Below are 23569 nucleotides of genomic sequence, written 5' to 3' on the forward strand. Positions count from 1 at the left end.
ATATTCTTGTATGGCCTCTGCCAGTCCCACCCATAGACTCATTTGTGCAAAGACAGAAATATTTATTCCGTGAACAAAAAGAAACTGGGGAAATTACATGGCGTTTTATTGTTCTTCTGTTTATTGAATGAAGACATTCACATTCAGAGGCCCTTTTGGATACTTCACTATTGTTTGTATGGTTACAATGGTTTTCATAAAGTCCATTGAAAACTCCAGTGTACCACTACGTGACATCCAGAACTCGGCAAATAGGGTGAAAAGGCCACAGAGACACCAGAGAACCCTCTTAGAAGCTGCTGGTTGGAAACCCAAAGCTGAAAAATAAGTTAATAAAGAAGGGGGAGTTTTAGCATGCACCATATGTTAAAAAATGAATTCCACATTAAACTGTTTTTGTGATGTTCACTTAATCTCACAGATTCCTGGTGAACAACACACATCAGGATGATTACAATAAAGCGGTAGCACTATCACAAATCGAGGTTTGAAGTTCTTGCTTTAGAAAGTTTCTTGTCCTTTGGTTTAATGAATTTGTTTAATCCATCTTCACAATATTAAACTGTACAGTTTTTCCAGAGATTCGTTTATAGTCTGTCTGAAATAGAAATTAGTGTACAGGATTCACAGGACAATGTTTCATTCAAGGATACGGCATAAGTGTGCATTTGACCTGATCAAAGCACAAGTCATTATGCAGACCTAACATGTGACAGTACAGTTTATATAAGTTATACATACAATTTTTCATCAAGACCACAATTGCACATCAGGATACTTTATTAAGTTTGACCAAAAACTTCATCTATGTTAGAGGAGGCTCATTTATAGATGGTTTTGAGAATTAAGGTCCTCACATTCAAATGCCTGTTTCAAGACAAAGGCTACAGATGGGTTGAAGTATTTAACTGTTATGATTTACTACATTCTAAGCCCCTTAGGGTTCTAAATGATCTCTTACCTAAGCTACATAAGCAATACATATTTTAGTAGCTTCTACCTTCCCCCAGGCTTCTGTTAAAACATGTTGCACACATAGGCCTATGAAAACAAGACAGCAAACAACAGCTTCATACATGGCTTTGACTTCATACATGATCAACAACCTCATTACCCCATATCATAATTATACCTCCATTCCCCAAAACAATATCTGAACTCACTTTCCATGAAGCATATCAGCATCAATGAAAAAGATAGCCATATTGGAATTAGCACAACTACTGTATTTCATTCTGATTTTAAGCTGAAGAAGAATCATATCTGAGTTCTTTGCAGTACAGTATGAAATCTTGGAAACCCAACTCTTCTTCAAATTTTTGCAAAAGTCACAGTGTTGTCATATGTGCATCCAAATATGGCAGTGGCCAACAAGGGAGAAGGAAATTAGCACCGCTACTCTTAATATTTCATCTAAAAAAGAAGAGGTGCCCTTGTTATGTAGGGCACAAAAATCTTTCATTTTTGATTAATTTGATCGTGTTTGGAATAAAGATTTTTCCATTGAAGTGTCTTCAGAAACATAACATATAAACCAATAATCTCTGGCCCCACTCAGCACTTTTGACTTGGAGAAGCGAGCAGCAGTTTTTAGATGTGAGAGAGAGCAGAGTGAGATGATGTGAGAGTAAGAGAGGTTAACAGGGAGAGACACAAACTCAGAGACAGCAACGGACAGACCGAAAAATTAGGGGCTCTACTGACCAGAAACTGCTGTGACTCAGACAAAGTCAACATCTTTTCTGACATCACTGACCATCAGCTCCATCATTTCAACTTTAAACGCTTTGATGGCTCAAACAACCTTCATTTGTCTCAACCCACAAGAGTTTTACGACTGGCAGTGAGACAGAGGTAGTCCTATAGCACTGTAAACTTTATGCTACATCCAAACACATTAAGAGGGTTTTTTCCTTTTTTTTTTAAGTCAAATGATTTCACTCAAATGCTAAATTCTAGTTTTGGGGTGAAAACGTGGTCCAACCTAAATGATGAGCTTGGCATCAGCAAAGGAGGATTTTTTTTTCACTGACTGCGTAGTTAGACAGGGGTGCTCTGAATAAAAGGTCTGTAGAGTGACATGAGAGAGGTAGACAACTGACCACAGGCGTCCTGCAGGCACCAGTCAAATATGCACAGACTTAATTAACACACTAAAAAAAACCTTTACAAGTGTAGCAATGTGATCCTTGATAATTTTTTATAGCGGGAGAGAAACACGGATGTATAGATCTTCTTTTTCTTCTTTCAGCTCCTCCTTTTAGGAATCACCACACTGGATGATTTCATTATATCTCACTCTATCCCTTGCGTCATTTTGTGTCACACGATCTGTGCTAAAGATTTATATATATTTTTGTTTGTTTGTTTTTTGCATAACAAAGTAGTGAAAAAGGCTGAATGAAACAGTCTGGAGTTATTTGTTAAGGTATGCCTAAAACTGAGGATAACAAGCCACATAAGACTGAAACAGTACACCATGTACGTTGGAGACATTTTAATTAAAACTTTAAATGGCACCTACTGTAAAAAAAAAAAAAAAAAAAAAACTTTCACAAATAAATAAATAAACTGCACAATATCTAAAATTGATGAAATATTATAGTTATGAGACTTTAATGATCTCCGATCTAGTTCTAACACAAAAAGGGAAGAGGGATTTTAGGGTTTAAACTTGTGGTAATCAGCATGGGGGGCCAGGCAGGGAAGGAGGAGGGGGCTTCGGGGTCTCAAACTAGCAGCCTGTAATCCTGACACGCTGCCTGCACCAATTATAAGGGCTTCAAACACGACCGGTGGGAGGAAAAAACATGACCAGGGAGACCAGACTAGCGCCGGGGCGTATTTAGCAACATACAGGCAGACTGTAATTACATATATGGCCAACAGAGAGATTTAATGACTTTTTCCTCCTTCTACTGATTGACAAGGCAGAAGGATGAAGGGGGGTATGGTTGGATAAGGCAGCAAGAGAGAAAGAGCACAAGTCTTACTGTGTTATTTCGGGAGGGAAAAAATCTGGATGTTTGTTAACTGGGGATTATTATTATTATTATTATTGTCCCATCAGTGGACTTACTGTATTATGTGATCAGCTTGCCAGACAGATCGTGATAACACTTCATAATAACCATCCATCCATCCATATTCTTCCACTTATCAAATTTAGGGTCATGGAGGGGTAAGGGCCATTATAGCTATCATAGGAGAAGGTGGGGCACATCCTGTGACACATCACTGTCACAGGGCTAACACAGAGGGACAGACAAGCATTCACATTTACACCGGATTTCCATCCATCCATCCATCCATTCATCCATCCATCCATCCACTTATCTGATTCACGGTTAAAGCTGGGCTGGAGCCTATCCTGTCATAGGGTGAGAGGCAAGGTACACCCTGGATAGGTCGCCATTATATCACAGGACTAACAGAGAGACAGACAACCGTTCACATGCACATTCACACATGGATAATTTAGACTTACCAATTAACTTGCATGTCTTTTTACTGTAGGAGGAAACAGGAGTACATGTCATCATCCAAGTGAGTGTCTGCTCTTTTGGTGTTTTTCTGCATTGGCTCTGGTTTTCTTGTATCCGCCCATGGGGACACAGAGCCCTGTTTTCACACCTGCATAATCCACCTCCAGGAATGACAATTAGCAGGCCAGCATTATAAACCAGCCCCACTTTCCACTCAATGCCAGTTCGTCTACAACCCCACAATTTCTTCCTAGACCCAGACTTGACTCACCTGCACGATTTTCTCCTGAATGCCAGTCACATCGCATCAAACTCACTGTTTCAGTCTGTGTGCTCATTCCTCAGAGCCACCACTACTCAATCACTTTCACCTGCCTGCTATCCGGCTCACCGTGCTCTTCGGAATCCCTTGAAATAAAAGGTTGGAGCATCATACTCATTCAGGTGGACACTCCCTCGATTCACCCGCTCACGGAGAGTACAGTTGGGTAACAAATCAAAGGAGAAAAAAAAGTGGTACTGGCCCACCAAACAACCACAGATCAACTTCAATGAGTGAAACATATTTTCTAAAAGAGTTTCCTGTGATGATGGTGGTTGAGAGAACTATCTAAAATGTTGACCCCAAATCTCCAACAGGCACTGAACTGGATTATGATCTGGTGAGTGTGATCGCAAGTTGATACTCATCAAATCTTTAGTGACCCCTTATGCCCCGTGGATGTGGACGCTGTCATCCTCAATCATCAGCCTGGAAACCAGTCCTATACAAAAAAGGAATATTCCATCATAGGTTAAAGGCAATCACTGAGAACAATTTTTTGTTAATTTGAAGCAACGCTTAACTCTAAGGAGTGGACCCAAACCAACCTAGCCAAATTAAGCTGGGATGGTTTGGGTCCTCTGCTCTACACATGGACAGCTGGAGACACCAGCTAGTCATTCCTGTTATACGCCTTTGAAGTCTGCCTGAAGGTTTTTAACCACGTGCTATGTTTTACTAGTGGGCGTCTGTACCCCTACAGCAAGTAAAAAAGTAGCCCAAGGAAAGCAAAATACATTTATGGCATATTTATCAGGGTTGATAGAGATGACCAGACTTCAACTAACTTCAATTTGTGCCGCTCCTTATACAAAGAAGTAACTTGGAGTCCTGCTGGTAAGCTTTAGATTTGTAGCTGTACTGTGTTCAGATAAGCGTCAGTCATGTTTAACAACCAAAGTGAATTTGTACTCAATTTGTTCTCATTTTTTTTTTTACATATTTATCATTTATTTCTTAATCAGTTAAGACCCACAGAGACATGATGTTTTCATATGTTGCTTGTAGATAGCGTGCTGCTCTTGTTTACTCCCTTCGATCTTACATCATTACAACCACAGCAACATAATAACAGCATGCACTGCAGACACACACACACAAGCAGACATGCACACACACATCTCATCCCATCCTTTCATCGCACACCACATTCACACTTCCCGTAAAACCCTAGCTTCTTAACGATGGGTAGGAACCCAAGATGGGTCACAGCCCTATTTCCGGTGGGTTGCCACATGATAAGGAGTCCTCACATTGTTTAAAGAGTAAGCATCACACACTATATTTCTCATTTTGGTTTAAAGGAAAGAAAAAAAAAACAGTTAAAAACATCCTCTTTTATTGATGATAGAGCTTTCCAACCCCCATCTCTCATCTATCCCCAAAATGTTTTGGTCTCTAGCTTTAACTTCTCCCTTTGAATCTCCATAATCCTTCTCTCTCAAGATATACCACAACCATGGAAAAGACTGCATAATTGCTGATTATTACAGGAAGGGGTTACCATACACGGCTGTACAGAGCACAGTTGTTCAAAATGGACTTGCATGCACAAGCATATTGCCTAGGTTGAGGACAAAGTTTCAATTAGACAGTCAGGGTTTTGTTTGTCACTAATCTGTTTTTGGTGAACCAACATAAATAATATTTCAGCATTTTTTACCAAAAAGCATAACTTCTGAATCCCTGGTGAAAGATGAAATAGGTTATAATGGGCTTCAGTTGCTTCTGCTGTGAAAAAAGTAATAGACCGATTTGATCCTGAGAAATTAGTATTAGCAATCAGGAACAACACACAAGTTGCTGTAACTTGTTGAGGATGTGTGGGGTTGTCACAAATTCATTGACAGTTACACTGTATGGATAAAAGTATTAAACCACACTTTTGTGTAATTGTTGAATCCAAATGTTTCAATCAGTCGCATTGCCACAGGTGTGTAAAATCAAGCTCCTAGCCATGGCGTCTGCCTCGACAAACATTTGTGAAAAAATGGGCCTTTCTAAAGAGCCCACTGGTACTGTAATATAAAGTAATGTCAGTTTATGAAATTTCTTCCCTCCTAGATATTCTATGATAAACTCAACCTCAACAACTCATTGACAAAGTTGCAGAACATGTGAAGTCACAGAGCTGGGTTGCTTAGTCCTGATGCACGTAGCACATGTGTCACGGACCCGGTTCCGGGGACTCGAGGTCCGTGAACAGTGAGGACCATTATTGTTATTATTATTGTATTGGATGTATGTTTGCTGCACTGTGCTCTTGTGTTCCATGCTGGTGTGTGTACGTGTGGGTGTCTGCGGGTGTGGCTGAAGGATGAAGGACAGCCACCTGCAGACCTGATGGGCGTGGCCCTGCCGGCTGCCGGTCACGCCTAGGTTCTCACACACCTGCTTCTGATCAGGCTCGTCGGGGGAGCTACTTAACAGAGCGATGGAGCTTCCTCCGGCGCAGGATCGTTGAGTTAGACTCCATGTCAGTGTTTAAAGTACTGGTCAGTGTATGCCTGCTGGAGTTGGTGCCATAACGGCGGTGTCTGTTGTTTTTTCCTCAGGAGAGCGGAACACGGGACTGCAGGACGCACAGGGTGTGCGCAGGCACGGGAGCAGAGAGCACGGAATACCAGCACTTGGGAGAAGGCACAACACAGGAGTTGAGGGAGCACTCTGGAGACCTATTGCGTGGTGTACATTTACCCCCACTGTAAATAAATGCACTGTTCATTGCACTAAGTCCAGCGTTTGGGTCCTTTCTCCAACATTCCCCACGGTCTGCCAGCCAGACCGTGACAACATGAATGTCACTGCAGATTTCCAAACCTACTCTGGCATTAACAGTGCAAAAACTGAGTTAGGAGCTTTGTGGTACAGGTCTTCATGGTCAACCCACTGCAAGCGGAGTGCAAATTTCTGATGTCCAAATAAATGTCTAAATGTCTGATGGAGTCGTGTAAAACATGTCACCACTGGACTCTAGAGCAGTGGAAATGTGCTTTCTGGAGTAACAACTTAATTTTCTCTATTTTTGTTGCATCCTGATAAATAAGTCTGGTTCTGGTGAATGCCAGCAGAATGTTGCCTACCTGACTGCAATGTGTTAGCTGTGAAGTTTGGTGCAGGTGGAACAATGCTATGTTTTTTGTTTGTTTGTTTTTTCTGGGGCTGGCCTGTGCCCCTTATCCCTTTTGTGGTAAAAGGGATGCATGGCTGGATGACTTATGCATGGAAGAAACTGACTCAAACAGCTCTGGAATGATGCAGAATGGAGATTGTGAGCCAAACCCCAAAGTCCAACATCAGAGTCTGACACAAATGCACTTTGGATGAACAAGCAAATATTCCCACAGACACACGCCGAATTCTTGTAGAAACCCTTTTCAGAAGAGTAAAAGCCAACTCCATATTGACGCCGATGGATTTAGAGTGGGATGTCATAAAAGCTCCAGTAGTGGATAAGTGGCTCATTACTTTTGCTTGTATAGTGTGTTTTGTGATTACCAGCCAGTCTTACAAAGGTAAGACTTAGTTAATTGCCCACAATTCAGAAAATGCACAGAGAAAAAAACACATAGCTAAATAAAATGTAAAGATATTGCTTGTATTTACAACAGTCACAGAGCAATGAGAGTATCCCTTTTTGAAAACAGCAAGGCCTTATGCAACCATTCTAATGAGACTGCTGAGTCAAATTTGACCAAATCTGATCCTTAGAATGTATTTCACAGTTGAAATGTAAGAGAGGATCTTTTAAAAGCAGCTCCATCTCTCATCATACTTAAAAACAGTCTGAATATTCATAAAGGTACAGATTTCCTTCAGTAAACTGTTCAGTGAACTGTACCTCAAAACTGTTCGTTATAACCTTTTTTACATGATTTTAGCAAACTGGAATAAATATCCCTTAAAGACCCCTCCAAATAATTAAAATAAAATAAAATACCTAGCGAAACTCCTGGAGATAATCCATACAGAAAGAGAGAGAACATGCAAACTCCAGAGAGGCCAGCTGGGACCTTTGTCTGCTCTGGGAGCATGGGGTACAGTGGTTAGCAGAGATGGTATTACAGTAATGTGTTACTTGTAACGTGTTACTTTAATCTCATTACTTTTTTCAAGTAATGAGTAAAGTAAGGAATTACTTTTGTAAAAAGGTAATTAGATTACTGTTACTTTCCTGTGAGCACGCTGCATCACTGTGTTACTTAACCGTGATTTTGTTTGTCTGAAAGTGACAAAAACATTAGTGTCCACTGTACACTAATGTTTTTGTCTTTCTGCAGCAAAAAAATTTAACTTCAAATCTGAGCAAGCATCTAGTACACTGCCACGGGAACATGAAATCACACAGAAACCCCCAGATCCCCCCCACTGACATGACCGCTGTAGCACTAGGAAAACCTCCATCCACCCCACTCCTGCTAAACAGGTGAAAATAGATTTAAGAGCATGTTTTTTTGCTGTGTTTTACTTGCATCTATTTGAAAGAGTCAGTGTAAACACAAAACATATTGTATTTTATATGATGAAATATGTAGAAAATAGCTTTAAATGTTAAACAAATTTCTTCAAGCCAAAGACTGTTGCATATAATTTATATTTTGCTTGATGCAATGTGCAAAAAGTTAAAAGATTAAAACTAATAAAACAAAGAGACTTTTTCATTTGATTTAATTTTATATGATGGATTATACAGAAAAAATAGAATTGGGCTGAAAGGTCTATTGCTTTATTAAGTATTCAGGTTGTGTATCGTGTTTTTGAAAAGTAACTAAGTAATAAAGTAACTAATTACTTTTGAAAATAAGTAATCGGTAAAGTAACAGGATCAGTAATTAGTAACTAACTACTATTTTCAAGTAACTTGACCAACACTGGTGGTTAGCACCGTCACCTCACACCAAAAATATCCATGGTTTGAATTCACTAGCCAGCTTTAACATTACCATAACAGTATAAATAAACTACTTCATTCTCAACTTCTATTTGTTAACAACTTTGATAATTTTGTTTAGTTTTAACATTTTGCACAAAGGTAACAATAAGAAAAAAGTACTGCTGTCTTAGTTTAAGCCATAGTTTCTGCTAAACCTAGGCCGAAAGACTTTGACGGATGGACCAGGAAGCAGGTATGCCAAAAGCATGGCAAGCTGTCATTGGTAGGCTTTCAGACTGCCCAAAATGATGGTCCCAAGTGCTAATGTCTGCTCTGCAGACAACAAAATAGATAATTTCTTCTGAGGTTTACCAAGCATAACTGCTTTCTTCTTTGAAGAAACATAGCTTAACAACAATATCCCAGATGCTAGCTATTTGCTAGCATCTGGGATGTCACAATGCAGACATAACCTCAGTAAAGCATGTTAAGACTCAAACTGGCAGTATGTGTTTAAGTGAGTGATGCTTGGTGTCATTTGATGAAGTTAATATTTTTACTTTTCCAGCTGAAACATTGTTACTGTCTTTGCTTTGGCATAGCACCTAAAACAAAGGTATTCGTTTTTTGATTTGTTTAATTTTGTTTTTACTCAACTATCAAAATCTTTCATTAGAATGAGATAAATAAATATTGTATTTTCCTACAGTTTTAGTCATTTAAAAAAACTATGAAGTAAAACTTATAGAATATTAATTGTTTTTTACTATGTCTTACTGTTTTGGTATCACTTAAAAGGATCCACAAACTCAAACATGATGCAAAGGCCATGTCCCTATATGCACGTACTCTCTTCTTCTTTCTCTCTCACACACATGTACACACACTTACATACATCTTGCTCCCAGCAGATGTTTCATTCACCGCTGCCTTCCCAGAAACCCACAAGTGAGCGTATTTTCCCGCCGCAGGGTCGGGGAGCAGAACCACTGAAGAAGACCGCTGCACCCCAACATAAAACAAAACACCAGAGGGAAAAAAATGTACAGAAAACCTTTCAAAAAGGAAAGGAAGGGAAAAAAGCAAAGGATTTTCTAATCCATCCTTTATTGAGGTGGCTGGTTTTCGGCAGCGCAACCTTTTTTATGTGTGAGAAGACTGGCCTGTAATTTGGGTAGCCACGGCAACCAGAGGGACTTGTAATAAAACGAGACTCTATTCTGGGATGCTCTGTAATAATGGACGCCACCATCCACTCCTCCTGTTAGAGATGGATGGATGGATGGATGGATGGATGGATGGATGGATGGATGGATGGATGGATGGATGGATGGATGGATGGATGGATGGATCACCTAGTCTATAGACTGAAAGCAAGATGGACTGTGGATATTTAACTACTTAATCATATTAGTCAGTCAGGCTCACACTAACTATATCATTCAGTACTGATCCTTATGCAATTCTAGTTTTGATCAATACCTGATAGAACTTCCTAACTTCTGAGTTCTACCAGGTACCAGGTATCTACCAGGTCATTATGCCCTTCAACACCGCACAAGTCAGTGTGGTTAAATTTCTGTATTCAGACACCTCTCTATAATCTCCACGCCATGTTAACAGTCACCCATTATGCCAAGGCCATAATTAGGAAATCACGTTGGCATATACATCCTGTCATTAGAAGTGTCTATTGCTATTGCATTGTAATTACATTTTAGTAGGTTGTTATTACACCATTTAGAAGCTGTCCGTCTTACCTCAATCTCCTCCTTAATTGGTTATGTTGGTCTGTCCCGCCCCCTGGATCCGCCTACCTCTTTGACGGAACATTCCAGCGGTCTAAGCATTTTAAACTGGAGTATTACAACCAAGTCTAATATGCCACAGAATGAAAGAAATGAAGAAGAGGAAAAAATGTGGAAGAGAGAGGGAGAGAAATTAGAAAAAAGACTTGGAAAAGAGAAGTTTTTAAAAAAGGATCAAGAAGACATGAAAGAGGGAAAAGGGTGAAAAACACAGTTTTTGTGTTGCATGACAGATTCCCTCCCAGCCAACCAAGGCTTGTCCTTTAATACCCAGAAGCTTTAATGTGGCTTCTCAACGATTGCACATGGGGCAAAGCTGACCACATTTCTGCCATGCTGCTTATTATACTGCATTGCTCACACTCACACTGCATATATGTGTGTGTGTGTGTGTGTGTGTGTGTGTGTGTGTGTGTGTGTGAGAGAGAGAGAGAGAGAGAGAGAGAGAGAGAGAGAGAGTCTAAGGTAACAGCATACACATGCTTGCTGAAAAGCTGTGGCAGTCATGCAGAGAAGGCTGCACTGAGACTTGCTTGTCTTAATTTGTCAACACATTGGTGATGGATGAGAGAGAGGGAATCAGGAGGACAGCAGGAAAAAGAAAATAATATTTTTTGGATTTCATGCAAGCATCGTGAGTGTTTAAGGAGTGGTAAAGTTTGTAAAAGTCAGCATTATATATACATATATAAGACAGTAATATATATATAGATAGATAGATAGATAGATAGATAGATAGATAGATAGATAGATAGATAGATAGATAGATAGATAGATAGATAGATAGATAGATAGATAGATAGATAGATAGATAGATAGATAGATAGATAGATAGATAGATAGATAGATATGTATACATGCCATTTGGCTCGGTTTGAAATAGACAACTCTGAACTAGAAGCTTCTAATGCTACTATAAGAGTATAACTATAATAAACTGTCAAAAATTAGGTTTATGGGGGTCACTTAAAAAATAAAAACACGAAGACCTAATATAAATCGGAATAACACACAGGGGCATACTTTAATTGTAGGTAATCCCAAGTATACCGCATCATCATGTGTGTGCTATACAGACTCACCCACGCAAATAAACACACTGCATGAGTTTTCCACCACTCTCAAAGGCAAGAATAGAAGGATGAATGAGAGGAAAATGAAGGATGGAGACTATGACATGGAGCAAAACATGTGTTCCTTTCTAACTGACCACAAGGACTTCCTCTTTATGATCTTCGTGACCAGCCTTGTGCATACAGCATGTACACACATACACACTTAAGCATACACATAAAATGCAACTTCCTAAAACTTGTTATTGACCAGATCTGGTTTTTTAAAAATCCCATAAATGATTGTATCTAAGCCAATCGTGCAATTATTTCAAAACCATGAAAAACATTTTTTAAGGCAAACAAAAATACATATTCTGACAGGATTTTAGTTCATAAAGACAAAGTATGAATAAAAGATATGCAATCACAGATGTCACTCAAACCTTAACAATTATTGATAAATTATTTGTAAATCTTTTCCATCCATCTATCAATACATCCAATTTCTGCAACAGAAGCAGCAGTCTAAGCAGAGATGCCCAGATCCCTCCAGTCACTTCCCCCAGCCCTTCCAGGGGGGACCTGAAGTTATTCCCAGCTAAGAAATGTTAGCTCTCCAGCATATCTTGAGTTTTCTAACAGGTTTCCTCCAGATTGGACATACATGAAACATGACATCTAAGATGAACCTGGTGGAATCCTATGCCCACTCCTCACACTATCTCTTAAGGTGACACCCTAGGGAGGAAGCTCTGACTGACTTCTGTATCTGTGATCTTATTCTCTACTCAGAGTTTGTGGCCATAATTAAGAAACAACTGGATCAACTAGTAAATCAAAATTTTGCTTTCTTATTCAACTCCTTCTTCAACTTAACCTACCAATAGAACCTATCAATTGCTACTGACACTGCACCATTCCCTCTTTCCAGTCCACTCCTCCTCACTCCTGAACAAGACCCTAATATACTTGAATTCCTCTGCTTGGGGCTGAACTTCTCGCCAGGACACAGAAATGTAGAAAGGTGGTCTAGAGGCAACCAAACATGAAACCCTCCACCGCTTGGCTGCGCCTAAAAATTCTGTCCTAAAAGTCAGATGTATAATTGGTGGCAAAGGGTAGCCCAGGCAGAATCTAACATCCACAGCAAACAGGTTTGACTTATAGCTAGTATTCCAAATCATGCTCTTAACTGTACAAGTATTGAACAGGCCATAACAACGGTGCAGATTGCCCCAACAGATCTCCCAAAAACACCTCTACAGTGAGATATTATATTACTGTCTTCAAATAGTCTATTTTGAAAATAAAAATACATACACATGTATATTTATGTTATGCAATATATATATTGATTGTCCGTGCATATGTATATTGCTGTACATCAGAGTGAATTGTGCAGAGATTTGTGCAGTGTGTAATGGCTGGTTGTGCAGGCCAACTACACAATACACGTTTCCTTGTAGTGTTTAGGATGTTGTGTTGCTAGATCTTTACATAATGTACTGTAAATATTACCAAAAACCCATTAATATTACAGTAATATGCTTTTTCATTGAAAGTATTCATTATGCAATAATAACACATCTGAAATTTGTAAATAGACAAATTATGTCAGGGAAAATTGCATTTAGTTGTTTCACTTTCAGAGTACAAATTCTAGTCTGTCATGATTTGACATTTACAGGCAATTAGCACCACTACAGTGTTTCTTCTGTGATTGGTCAAGAAACCAGTTATATTCATTCATATTGATGACTGTAGCCTGCTTTATTTGATTTTTGCTACCATCTGCTGTTCAAAAGTCAAAACACCAACAGAGAACAGTTTTCTCTAGCAAATGAATTTACAAATTATCAGGCAGTACAGAGGTGGGTATACGGTAATATTCAGTTAGTAGATATGAAAGATGTTTCTCTGGTCAACAGAGCTGCATTAAAACTAGATTAAAACTGCAGTAGTTAATTGATTTTGGCATGCGCAATATTAATTTTATCAGTAGAATCAATATTCACTTCCCAAAACAATAATAGTTAGCAGTCATTGTGAAAGAGATAATGAGTCTCTATAAGTCTATATATCTATATTTACATCTATGATAAACCCAACAGATTTTGTTCAGAATCTCCAAATATCAACAGTCATGCGTACACACAGAAACTGTGCAAAGCTTATTGTAGCTCAGCATTCAAGAACATTGGTCAGCGAGCTCTAAAAAGTTGTCAAATGGCCAATTATAGACAGCCAAATAGGGCTGGAGGTGTGTGTGTCTATATATTTGTGTGCGTGCGGGTATATGTGGACAGGAAGTGGTGGTGGCTGGTTTGAGGTCAGTGGCAGGAAAGAATGGTAGCTATGCTGTTGCTCAGACAACGGCTGGTCACAGCTCAAGCTTTTGGTTTCCTGACACACTGCAGCCTGAAACCGCATCACACCATCACTCCTTCCATCCGCCCATACCTGGTGCATTTGTGCCATCGATAATTTTAAAAGTAATGATTATATTTTTCATTTTACCATCATAATGTTTCTCTATTTTTATGCCTTTTTTCTCACTCCATCCACCCCACATCCCATAACACTCCATCAAACCACTCTATGCCCAGTGGCATCTGCTTCCTTACTAAATCCTGCTCCACCCTTCTCTTTAAACATTAAACACTGAACAACAGCGTGACCACAGGAACTAAAAGGCCGTGTTTCTGTGCTGTTTACTAGCCTGAGGAATACCACATCCCTCTCATTCAGAACTGGGCCCACAACCATCTACAAAAAAAAAATGAGGCACGAAAAGATATGACCACAGTGAGGAAACTCATCATGTATGACACCTTTTTCACATTTTTGTGACCATAAAAACAATGGCAAGAAGGCATTGTGTAAGACAAGGAATACTGTAAATGTATAGGGCAATGGCTGCTACTTTTTCATTTGCTAAAAGCACATTTTATATCATGTTTAACCAACAAACTAGTGTTCTAGCCATATAAGAAAGCAAGCATTTGTTTTAACTGCACAGTCCTTTTTTACGAAATAAAATGTTGAAAGATACTTTGCAATAGGCAATACACAGCATACAAAGCAAGAGCTAAATGTAACACAATTAAAGAAAAAAAATCAAAGCCTACATATATTTAAAAAAAAAACCATAAAACCAAGAGAAAGAAAGCAGAATTGGATTCAAGACTAAATTAAAGGGAGAAATACTGAAATAAGACTAACGCAAAATAGGTAAAAGTTCCAAAAACACAATGCAAAAATTCAGATAACTGTCTACATATATCACACTCACTGCTTATTATCATTCAATGGACGTTTACACTTAGGAGAACATTTACACACTTGGGATTTTGCAATAAGACCAACCGTTTACAAAGTATAGGGTGGAAACGAATGAGTGCCACAATCCAACCAGCAGATGTCAGTATTGCCAAAAAAAAGGTGTCGAATAAGCTATGCAAAGGGTAATGGGTTCAACAATGAGGAGTATTGCATGGAAAGCTGCTTTGCAACTTGTAGACACACCTTGTGCAACTATTTCACACGTGCAACCATGTTATGTTTTTTATGTTTTTGCATAATCACGAGGGAAATCCCCTTAATTCTGTAAGATCTGAACATTAACAATTATGCTAAAACTAAAAAAAATACCTATATATTCGGTGATTGCAGAGTAATTTGCTATTGTATGTATATATATATATATATATATATATATATATATATATATATATATATATATATATATTGTCTTTGCTTTAGTCTCGTGAGATCGAGTGTGGGATAATAACAGCTTAATACGTACGTATAATTTGCCTAGATGCAAATACTAAAACGCTCAAATGATCACCGAAACCAAAAGCACAGACCCAAAGCAAACCATTTTCCCAGCCGTGAACTGCGCGTGCGCAGAAAACAGGCACCAGTCCACTGCCAGCTCAGCTGACAGCAGCAGCGGCGGCGGCAGTACTCTGGCAGCCTATAACCATGGCAGACTCTGTAAGTAGCGAAGAAGTAGCAGTGATTAGTAATACCGACATCACTTCCACGGAATCTGAGAACAACATCATAAATACGGTCGTACCCTTTGTTGTTCTTCATAATAACCATACTTGAGGTTTAAAAATCTTTTTTGTTTTTACTGCTGAAAACCTTTCAAATAGGGCCTAATTTAATGTTAGCCAGTTGGAGCGTCGAAGACTTTTCCACTGTTTCTACAAAAAGCCTGCGGAGTTTTATGAAACGTTCACTGGCTTCCCCCGCTAGATTTAGCTTACTCCCTTCTGCGGCTTAGCGTTAAATTAATTAAATGACTTAAAGTTGCTTCTGCGAAGACTGTGTCAAACTTTAGTCCTAAACTTTAGTCTTCCTGACGTTAGCTTGCTAGCTATTAAGTCTGAACGCTAAACCTAAGTTTATGTTAGCCATGTTGCCCATTCTGCTCTTTGAGTGCTAACCTGTTAGAAAGATTGAATTCCGAATACTAAAGCAACTTTCCCCCCCAGTATTTCGGTGATTATGGTCTTGTCTTGTGACCTGCACACGCCTGCCATAACTCTGTGTGCTGTACTATTGTTATAGTATCTCCAGCTAACCAAAACAGATGACCCTTATTTTATACTCAAGTTTAATGCATATTTCTGTTCTTTTAGCCCCTGTCCGTTGCCGCTAACACTCTTCCATATGTTTACCTTTTTTTGACTTCCATACTCATAATTTATTCTGGTGTGTGCAGATGGTGGAAAGAGGGACGGCTCTGTTGAGGAAACTGGAGATAAATGTGGCAGAGGCAGAGAAGAGAACAGGGAAGAACACTGTTAACATGCAGGAAACATACACTGTGTACCTGATTGAAATACGGTAGGTTGTAAAGTGAAGCATTCACTTTTCTGTCCGCATCATAGGTGCATCATATGCAAATATTTAGTGCTTATAAAAAAGTAGAGAGAGGTGGAGTACGAACACTTGCATTCTTTTGCGTGTTTTTTTTATTTATTTATTTTTTACCTCAGATATATTACAGTTTGCACAACAAATTTGCCTTTTTGTCTTGATTTTTATAGTATTGAACTGGGAAAATATAGTCACATCATGTACAGTACAGTTGTGTCAACTGGCAAGTTGCTATGAATGAAAGTGTAGTAGCTCAAGCATCTACCACTTTTTTTGACACACCTGAAATACAATTTTTTTTTCTCATTGGTCTTTGTCCAGGCCTGCTGAAACAGAGGGAGGGACACCAGCGGCACCTGACGCTTTGTGGAGACGCTACAGTGAGTTTGAGCTTCTCCGAACTTACCTGCTGGTCACCTATCCCTACATTATCATCCCCCCGCTACCAGAGAAAAGGGTGAGTAATGCGTAGGTGGTGGGAAAGGACTAATCAATAATTTTAAAAAAAGAATTAAATGGAAATTATTAAGTGACTATTACTAATACAGCTTACCTTCAACTTCATAGTAAATAATATTCAGCCATTTACCTTTTTTGTTTCCACCCTTGTTTGTGTCTCTTACAGGCCGAGTTTGTGTGGCACAAGCTTTCAGCAGACAACTTAGATCCAGACTTTGTTGAGCGGCGGCGAGTTGGCCTGGAAAATTTCCTGTTGCGTGTTGCATCACATCCGGTCCTCTCCAATGACAAAATTTTCTTCCTCTTTCTTACAGAGGTTAGCAGCCTAACATAAGTTGCATAATGTCCGTGTAGATCTTTTGCCATTCATGTAGTATATTCACGCCTTCCACATTCACAGTATAACAGATTTCAAACTGACGTTAAAGATGAACCCTGAACTGTAAAGAATTTAAGAGCTATTTATGCACCCATAGTTGGTAGATTTGTCTCTTCATTGCAGCCGCTTTTGTAGCTGGAATACCCCGTTTTTTGTTTTTTGGAGAGGGGTTATACAATCTGGCTGACTTTCGAGTCTGTCATGTATTTTTTCTGTCATTTCTTTAGGAAAAGGGATGGAGAGATGCAGTTTTGGAAACGGGCTTCCAAGACAAGGTACAACCAGATGGAGTGTGAAAGACACAAGTTCAGGTCACATGTGTAAACGATGCAAGTAGTTTCCAGGTCTGACAAGGAAAGCTGATGTTGGAAGTGCCAGAAACTGGCATTCTTTCTAATGGCCAGCAGGGGGCATCTAAAGTTATGGTTTCATGGAAGACCATGGGAAAACCACTGCCCACTCTTTTGATCAATGCCTCCTGTAAATACTTTCCTGATGAGCTTATGGGCTGAATCACTACTTTCAGTATGATTATCCCTTTTTAAATTATTGGTCCCACCAGTGTCCAGAAGGACAATAAACCAGGGTAAGCTTTTTGGCCTGTATAAACTGTTCTTGCCACAAACTAATGGCCAAGTGGCAAACATGACAGAAATACATGTCTGCTTAATACTGTGTGATTTATTTTGAACTAATTTCCAGTTCAAAAGTAAGTTGCATATGAGCATGCAGGTGACAATGACATGACGGTGGCAAATCTCAGCTCAGAGCTTTAAAACCAAACCAGCCTGTGGCTCCTTCCATCTTTTATACACTGTAAATGATTCTGTTGATGTTTTCATCATTTTAATCTGAATTTCATATCCGCATTTTTTGTGTGTTTTACAAATTCAAACTGAGTTATGTTTAAAGCACTTCTTCGTATATTTTGCTGTGTGTAATTCTTTTCCCTAACAGGCTGATTCCAGACTCAAGTCTCTGAGTGCCATGTTCAGAGTCAAGAATCCTGACAAGTAGGTGTAAAAACAGCCAAACCTAACCTAATTTTTCCATTTTCTAGGATTTATGCAAGTTACACAACTTAGACAGATTTAAGACTATTGTGAAATACTTTCTCAGGAATTTTTAATAACTAAAATAAATGAAATATTCATTATAAAATCAGGCAGCAAAAACAGGGTGTAAGATGTGTGATAATCACTTGGATATATTTATGAGCACAAATATGAAAATTCTATTTTTACCACCATATTAAGTAATAATTTATTCTGTTCCAAGGCAAACTGAAAGAACAAATTTCTAGAGTGAATAATGTAAAAGAAAATACTGTTCAATCAGTTACTTTTCTTCTTGTTTTGCCTCTAGGCGGTTTACAGCACTGAAACAGTACAGTGATGAACTGAACAGCGTCATCTCTCAGTTACTCAGAATTCGAGCGGTAAGTTTTGGCACGTTTGTTTAGAGAGACTGAGGTTTATCTTAAGTTGATGCTTTGTGCAAGCCGTGGGCATCCGTTGGTGGTTGCTTGTGGAACTTCAAATTCCAACATTTTTGTCTCTGAAATACAAAAATCTGTATCTACTTTCCTAGAATTTTGACTTTCTTTTCCAGGGCACTCACCATTTTATCTTGGACGTCTACTCCATAGCATGCCAACATTTATTATTTAAAAGTGATTTAAAAGCTGGCTGCATCCAAGACATTGAGAATAATAGAAAGTTATTGAATTGCACTCTAATGCCAAATGTATCTCTTCAAGGTTTTTAAAGCAGACGGTCTAAGGTCTGTTTCTAATGATTAGTTTTGTTTTTTTCTTCTAGCGAGTAGCAGACAGGCTATATGGAGTTTACAAAGTCCATGGTAACTATGGCAGAGTTTTCAGGTGAGGAACACCTGTTCTACTCTGTTTTCTACTGTATCAAATTATAGTTACAAGCATAAATTACTGTATCCATTTATATAAGCAGAATAAAAACACATTTTAGGCAGATGATATTTTACCTTATATTGAATTAGGTCACTTAAAAAGTTTCCCTGCAGCAATAATGCATTTAGTATTAAAGGATTGTTGTGGGTCATTAGGGAATTCCTTTTTTCATAGATATGCCTCAATTGCCTTCTTTGTTTCTGTATGCCCACACAATCTCCTTTTGTTTGGGTAATCATGATATAATAGATACTTAACTACTTAAAAACAATCATTATTTCAGACAGCCATTTTCCTGTTTAGTGAACAAAGAGAGCTGCTGCATTCAAGTCAAGTATACATGAACATTTTTCTGTCTTTAGTGAGTGGAGCGCAATAGAGAAAGAGATGGGAGATGGACTGCAGAGTGCTGGACACCACATGGACACGTAAGTAAAGGTGTTACCTGAATTGGTGATGGACACAAACACATAATGTTTGTTTGGTATTGCTTCAATTGTACAGTGACTTTGCGTGTTATCTCAGTTATGCTGCATCAATTGATGACATTCTGGAGGAGGAAGAGCACTTTGCAGACCAGCTCAAAGAATACCTCTTCTACACTGACGCCGTCAGGTATTATATTGTGTTACAAGATGGTTTTGTTAACACACTTATCAGGGTAGACAGATGCTCTGAATATGCTGTCATTTTATTACATTTTGCATAAAAGTTGCATACATGAATTTCACCATATGTAAAAACATGGACTTAGACGTTAGGCATAATACAATAATCACTGTGCTGAAGCAGGTATTCTAGCTCAGTTACCGATGCAGCAGTGATTTATAGCAGGAACAGGAAGCCATCATTATCTTTGTTAATATCTGGAAAGGTTAATGTCTTCCATAGCACAGTCATGTAAACAGTAAAAGGAGACTTCATACCAACAAGGCTTCTGCTTGCATAACTTGGAAAGCCTGGACATTTTGTTTTTCATGCTTTACCTTCCACCTCATCTATTCCTTATTTTGTTTTGTTTTTCCTCTTTCACAAACACACAAGGGTTGCTTTGGTCAGTGTGTAACTTCATGCTTTCTTCCTCTGTAGTGATGCAGCACACATTTCTGACACTATATCTCTTATTTTATGTTTGCTAAAAATCTATTCTTCTGAATGAATTGAATTTTATTGTAAGCATTAAAACATCATTCAGCAGAGAAAAGAGTGTCAGTTTTGTAGATCAGACGCAGCCCACATCTTTATTTACAGTAAATGTAAATACATTCTGTTGACTGTTATAGCCTTTGTAGCAGAATGCATTCATGTTTTGGGACTGTCAGGGTTTAAAATATGTCTGAATTTGTGTGTGCGTTAAGGTCAGTGTGCAGAAAACATGAGCTGATTCAGTATGAATTGGAGATGGCAGCTCAGGACCTTGCCCAAAAGAAACAACAGAAAGAAGAGCTGGCAACCGGGGTAACACACTTTCACACACTCTGGCTTATAATCTGTCTTTCTCCTCGCACGATATGTGCAAATTAAGAACCAGAAGTGGGCGTGTGTTCAAAAACACCGTTGTGATCCAAATTGTCGTGAACATAATTTAATGCGTGCATTTGTTTTTCCGTGTGTGTCTGTTTGTGTGTGAGTGCAGACGGTGCGAATCTTTTCTTTGAAGGGAATGACCAGTAAATTATTTGGCCAAGAGAGCCCGGAGCAAAAAGAGAGCAGGTTAGCAGCCCTGGAGCAGAGTATTCAGGAAGGAGAGGAAACGGTCAAGGAGAAGAACACCGAGTGCCAGTAAGCACAACACTATCTTATCAACCACTTACCTATTTTGAAATTATCCCTATTTTAAATTTCTCTTCCTCACTGTTCTTCCTCTGTGTGAAAAATATAGCACATAATCTGACTCTGTTTTCTGACTGAACTGTTGCAACTGAACAACATAAATGCAAAGAATAATAACAGGAGACTAGATAATTTTTTCCCCAGCACAAACTGGTGAACTGAGGTATTTGCTGAAAGTGTTGAGAGACAAATTGAGGTTCTGTGTGTAATTAAAAAGTAGTTCTATTCAATTTCTTTTTGTTTTTTTCAACGGAAAAACAAAAGCCAGTGGTATCAGTAGAAAATACAGGAACTAGAACCTAATAAGAATAAGGAACAAAGCAAATGCTGCATTGTTTTTCTTTTCTTCTTCCTCTACCTCTTCCTTTGTTCTTCTCCCTGTGCTTCTTCTCCACGCAAACAGACTAACAGTATCATGCGTCTTTGTGATTGTGCCACCAGGGAGTTTGTGCGAGCAGCATGGGATGACATCGAACATTTTAAAGAGCAGAAAGACAAAGATTTGCGTGAGGCGCTGATAAGCTACGCCATTATGCAGATCAGTATGTGTAAGAAGGTGTGGACATTTATTCTTGTGTGTATTTTGTGTATGTATATAAATTCATAGCATGTGGTCTTTTGTTCAGCAGTACCACTCCTTAACTGTTTAGTATTTCTGTCTTGTCTTTCAATGTCTCTAAGTCACTCCTTTTCTCTGGTACTTGTGTACTGTTACAGGGAATCCAGGTGTGGTCCAATGCCAAGGAGTGTTTCAGCAAAATGTGAGCCGAACTTTCCAAAGCGATCGTACTTTGCACCAAAACTATACTCTGATTGTACAGACTAGGACCAACAGCCAGTGATTATACTGTAGTCCTGTGGAGAAAAGATGGGAACCCAAATGCTGCCTTTAATTTGTTTTGCTATACTCAGTTGAAGCACACACACATTAAAAAAGTGAAAGTGGAACAATGCCTCTTTAACGTCAAGTGTCTTAATAGAACCTTTTCCTTGATTTTCTGACCTTCGTACTTCAGACAGTCCAAATTTACACACTCATCCTTAGTTGCGCTTTCATTAACATGTCCAAGAAGAAAATGTGGCATTATCATTGCACAATGGATCCATGGGATTATCCATGCAGTATATTTCAGTTGTTAGCTCTCTCAATCAGTCACAATGAATAACACAGAGCAATATACTAGTTTGAGTTGACACAGGCTGCACTTTGCAAACAGTGGTTCATGTGACTCGTTTTAGAGTTGCCTGCCTTGATGGAAGGGTCTTTACGTGTTACCTTTCAACCCTCTCCAGAATCTCCTTACATAAAGGTTTTCATACTATTTGATTTTAGGTGATTAATGGCAATAGTGATGAGTTAAAGAATGGGGAACTTGTTTCTGACAGAACTTCTAATGTTATGCTTACGTTTGTGTTTAAATTTCACATTTGCAACAGCAAGTCGAACCAAACAAAAGCAGAAGAGTGCACTGGTGAATGTTCAATTTGAAATAAACTGCAAGAAATATGACTGTAAACATGGACCGAGCTTTAGAAAGCCACTACACTTTTTACATTTCCATTTTTCTTTTTCTTTATTTTTTTTAAAAGTCATTTTATGTTCGTCACACAGAAGTAATCTTTGTTATTGTTAATCTGTTGCTGACCAAAGTATTGACGACCAAGTGCTTTTATACTACAAATTTATAGTAGAAAATACAGAAGAAGGGTTGAAAAACTTCGGTTATGTGATTTTTGTTTTGTTTTTTGGCTGAGGAAAGAAATCACTCTCACAATTTGAGTTTCATAGTTTAATTGTTTACACAAAATTTAACCGTAAATGCGAAAAATCAGATCCTTTATTTGCTGTCAAGCATTGTAGCTTTAATGCAACAGAAAAAAAAACCCATATAGAACTCAGCCCACTGTCAATGTGCCTCACCACTTATTCTGATATGACCTGAGTGCAGCTACACACAGATACAGACTGTTTTTTGGTTGAGATCCTCACATTAGGCTTACATAAACATACACGCATACTTGTGCTTCTTCGATGACATCAATCTGAAGGGGAGAAAAATTGGTGCATAATGGATCTGACGTCTGAATGTTGTGCTGAGATCAGCAAAAAATTTTCCCCAGAATAAACAATTGTTTTACTGAAAGAATCTCAAATTGAAGCTTTATGTATGTTTGTTTTGTTTTTTTTCTAAATGACAAATGTGTCAGATGTAATCATTGTGTTATGACACTAATAAACATTTCCCTTTTTTGAACTTACTGTTGTGTTTTTATACCGACTGGCAGAGGAACCAAAGAGAACGGGGAAGCGGGATGAAATGTGACTGCTGGTTTTGCTTAGCATGTAAAGGTGGCTGTGGGTGTTTTGATTCTTCACGTAGACATGTTTGCTTTTCCTGTTTACATTTATTTGCCGTTAAAAGATAAGAGAAACGGGCTTTTTATTACCAAAGTCTAAAGGTCAAACCTCAGTGATTCATCTCTGCCAAGATAACTCAAAACCATCCCCTCAGGTTTTTTTTTAATTTTTAATTT

At 38.6% G+C, this 23569-nt stretch overlaps 1 protein-coding gene across 2 annotated transcripts; it reads left to right on the forward strand.

The window, feature by feature from the left end:
* Nucleotides 1-15438: 15438 nt before the first annotated feature.
* snx4 (sorting nexin 4) lies at nt 15439-23289 on the forward strand. 2 transcript variants are annotated; one of them, XM_082508460.1, is made up of 14 exons: nt 15439-15542; nt 16279-16403; nt 16758-16893; nt 17062-17211; nt 17502-17549; nt 18232-18287; nt 18640-18712; nt 19095-19156; nt 19564-19629; nt 19727-19816; nt 20560-20659; nt 20838-20983; nt 21476-21590; nt 21752-23289. In XM_082508460.1, exons 1-14 carry the CDS (start codon nt 15531-15533, stop codon nt 21797-21799), a joined length of 1227 nt encoding a protein of 408 aa, XP_082364586.1. In that variant the 5' UTR covers nt 15439-15530; the 3' UTR covers nt 21800-23289. The 2 variants fall into 2 exon arrangements, with proteins under 2 accessions (XP_082364586.1, XP_082364585.1); XM_082508459.1 differs by having other exon boundaries at nt 15466-15620.
* Nucleotides 23290-23569: the final 280 nt, after the last annotated feature.

The sequence above is a fragment of the Aulonocara stuartgranti genome, assembly GCF_965226115.1.
Source record: "Aulonocara stuartgranti genome assembly, chromosome: 16".
NCBI classification, from domain to species: domain Eukaryota; kingdom Metazoa; phylum Chordata; class Actinopteri; order Cichliformes; family Cichlidae; genus Aulonocara; species Aulonocara stuartgranti.

Coding starts and splice junctions, on each gene's coding strand:
- snx4 (XM_082508459.1), top strand. CDS start 15,531: ATGGCAGACTCTGTAAGTAGCGAAGAAGTAGCAGTGATTAGTAATACC. Junction 16,894..17,061: donor CCCCGCTACCAGAGAAAAGG/GTGAGTAATGCG, acceptor TGTCTCTTACAG/GCCGAGTTTGTGTGGCACAA. Junction 17,212..17,501: donor TCTTCCTCTTTCTTACAGAG/GTTAGCAGCCTA, acceptor TCATTTCTTTAG/GAAAAGGGATGGAGAGATGC.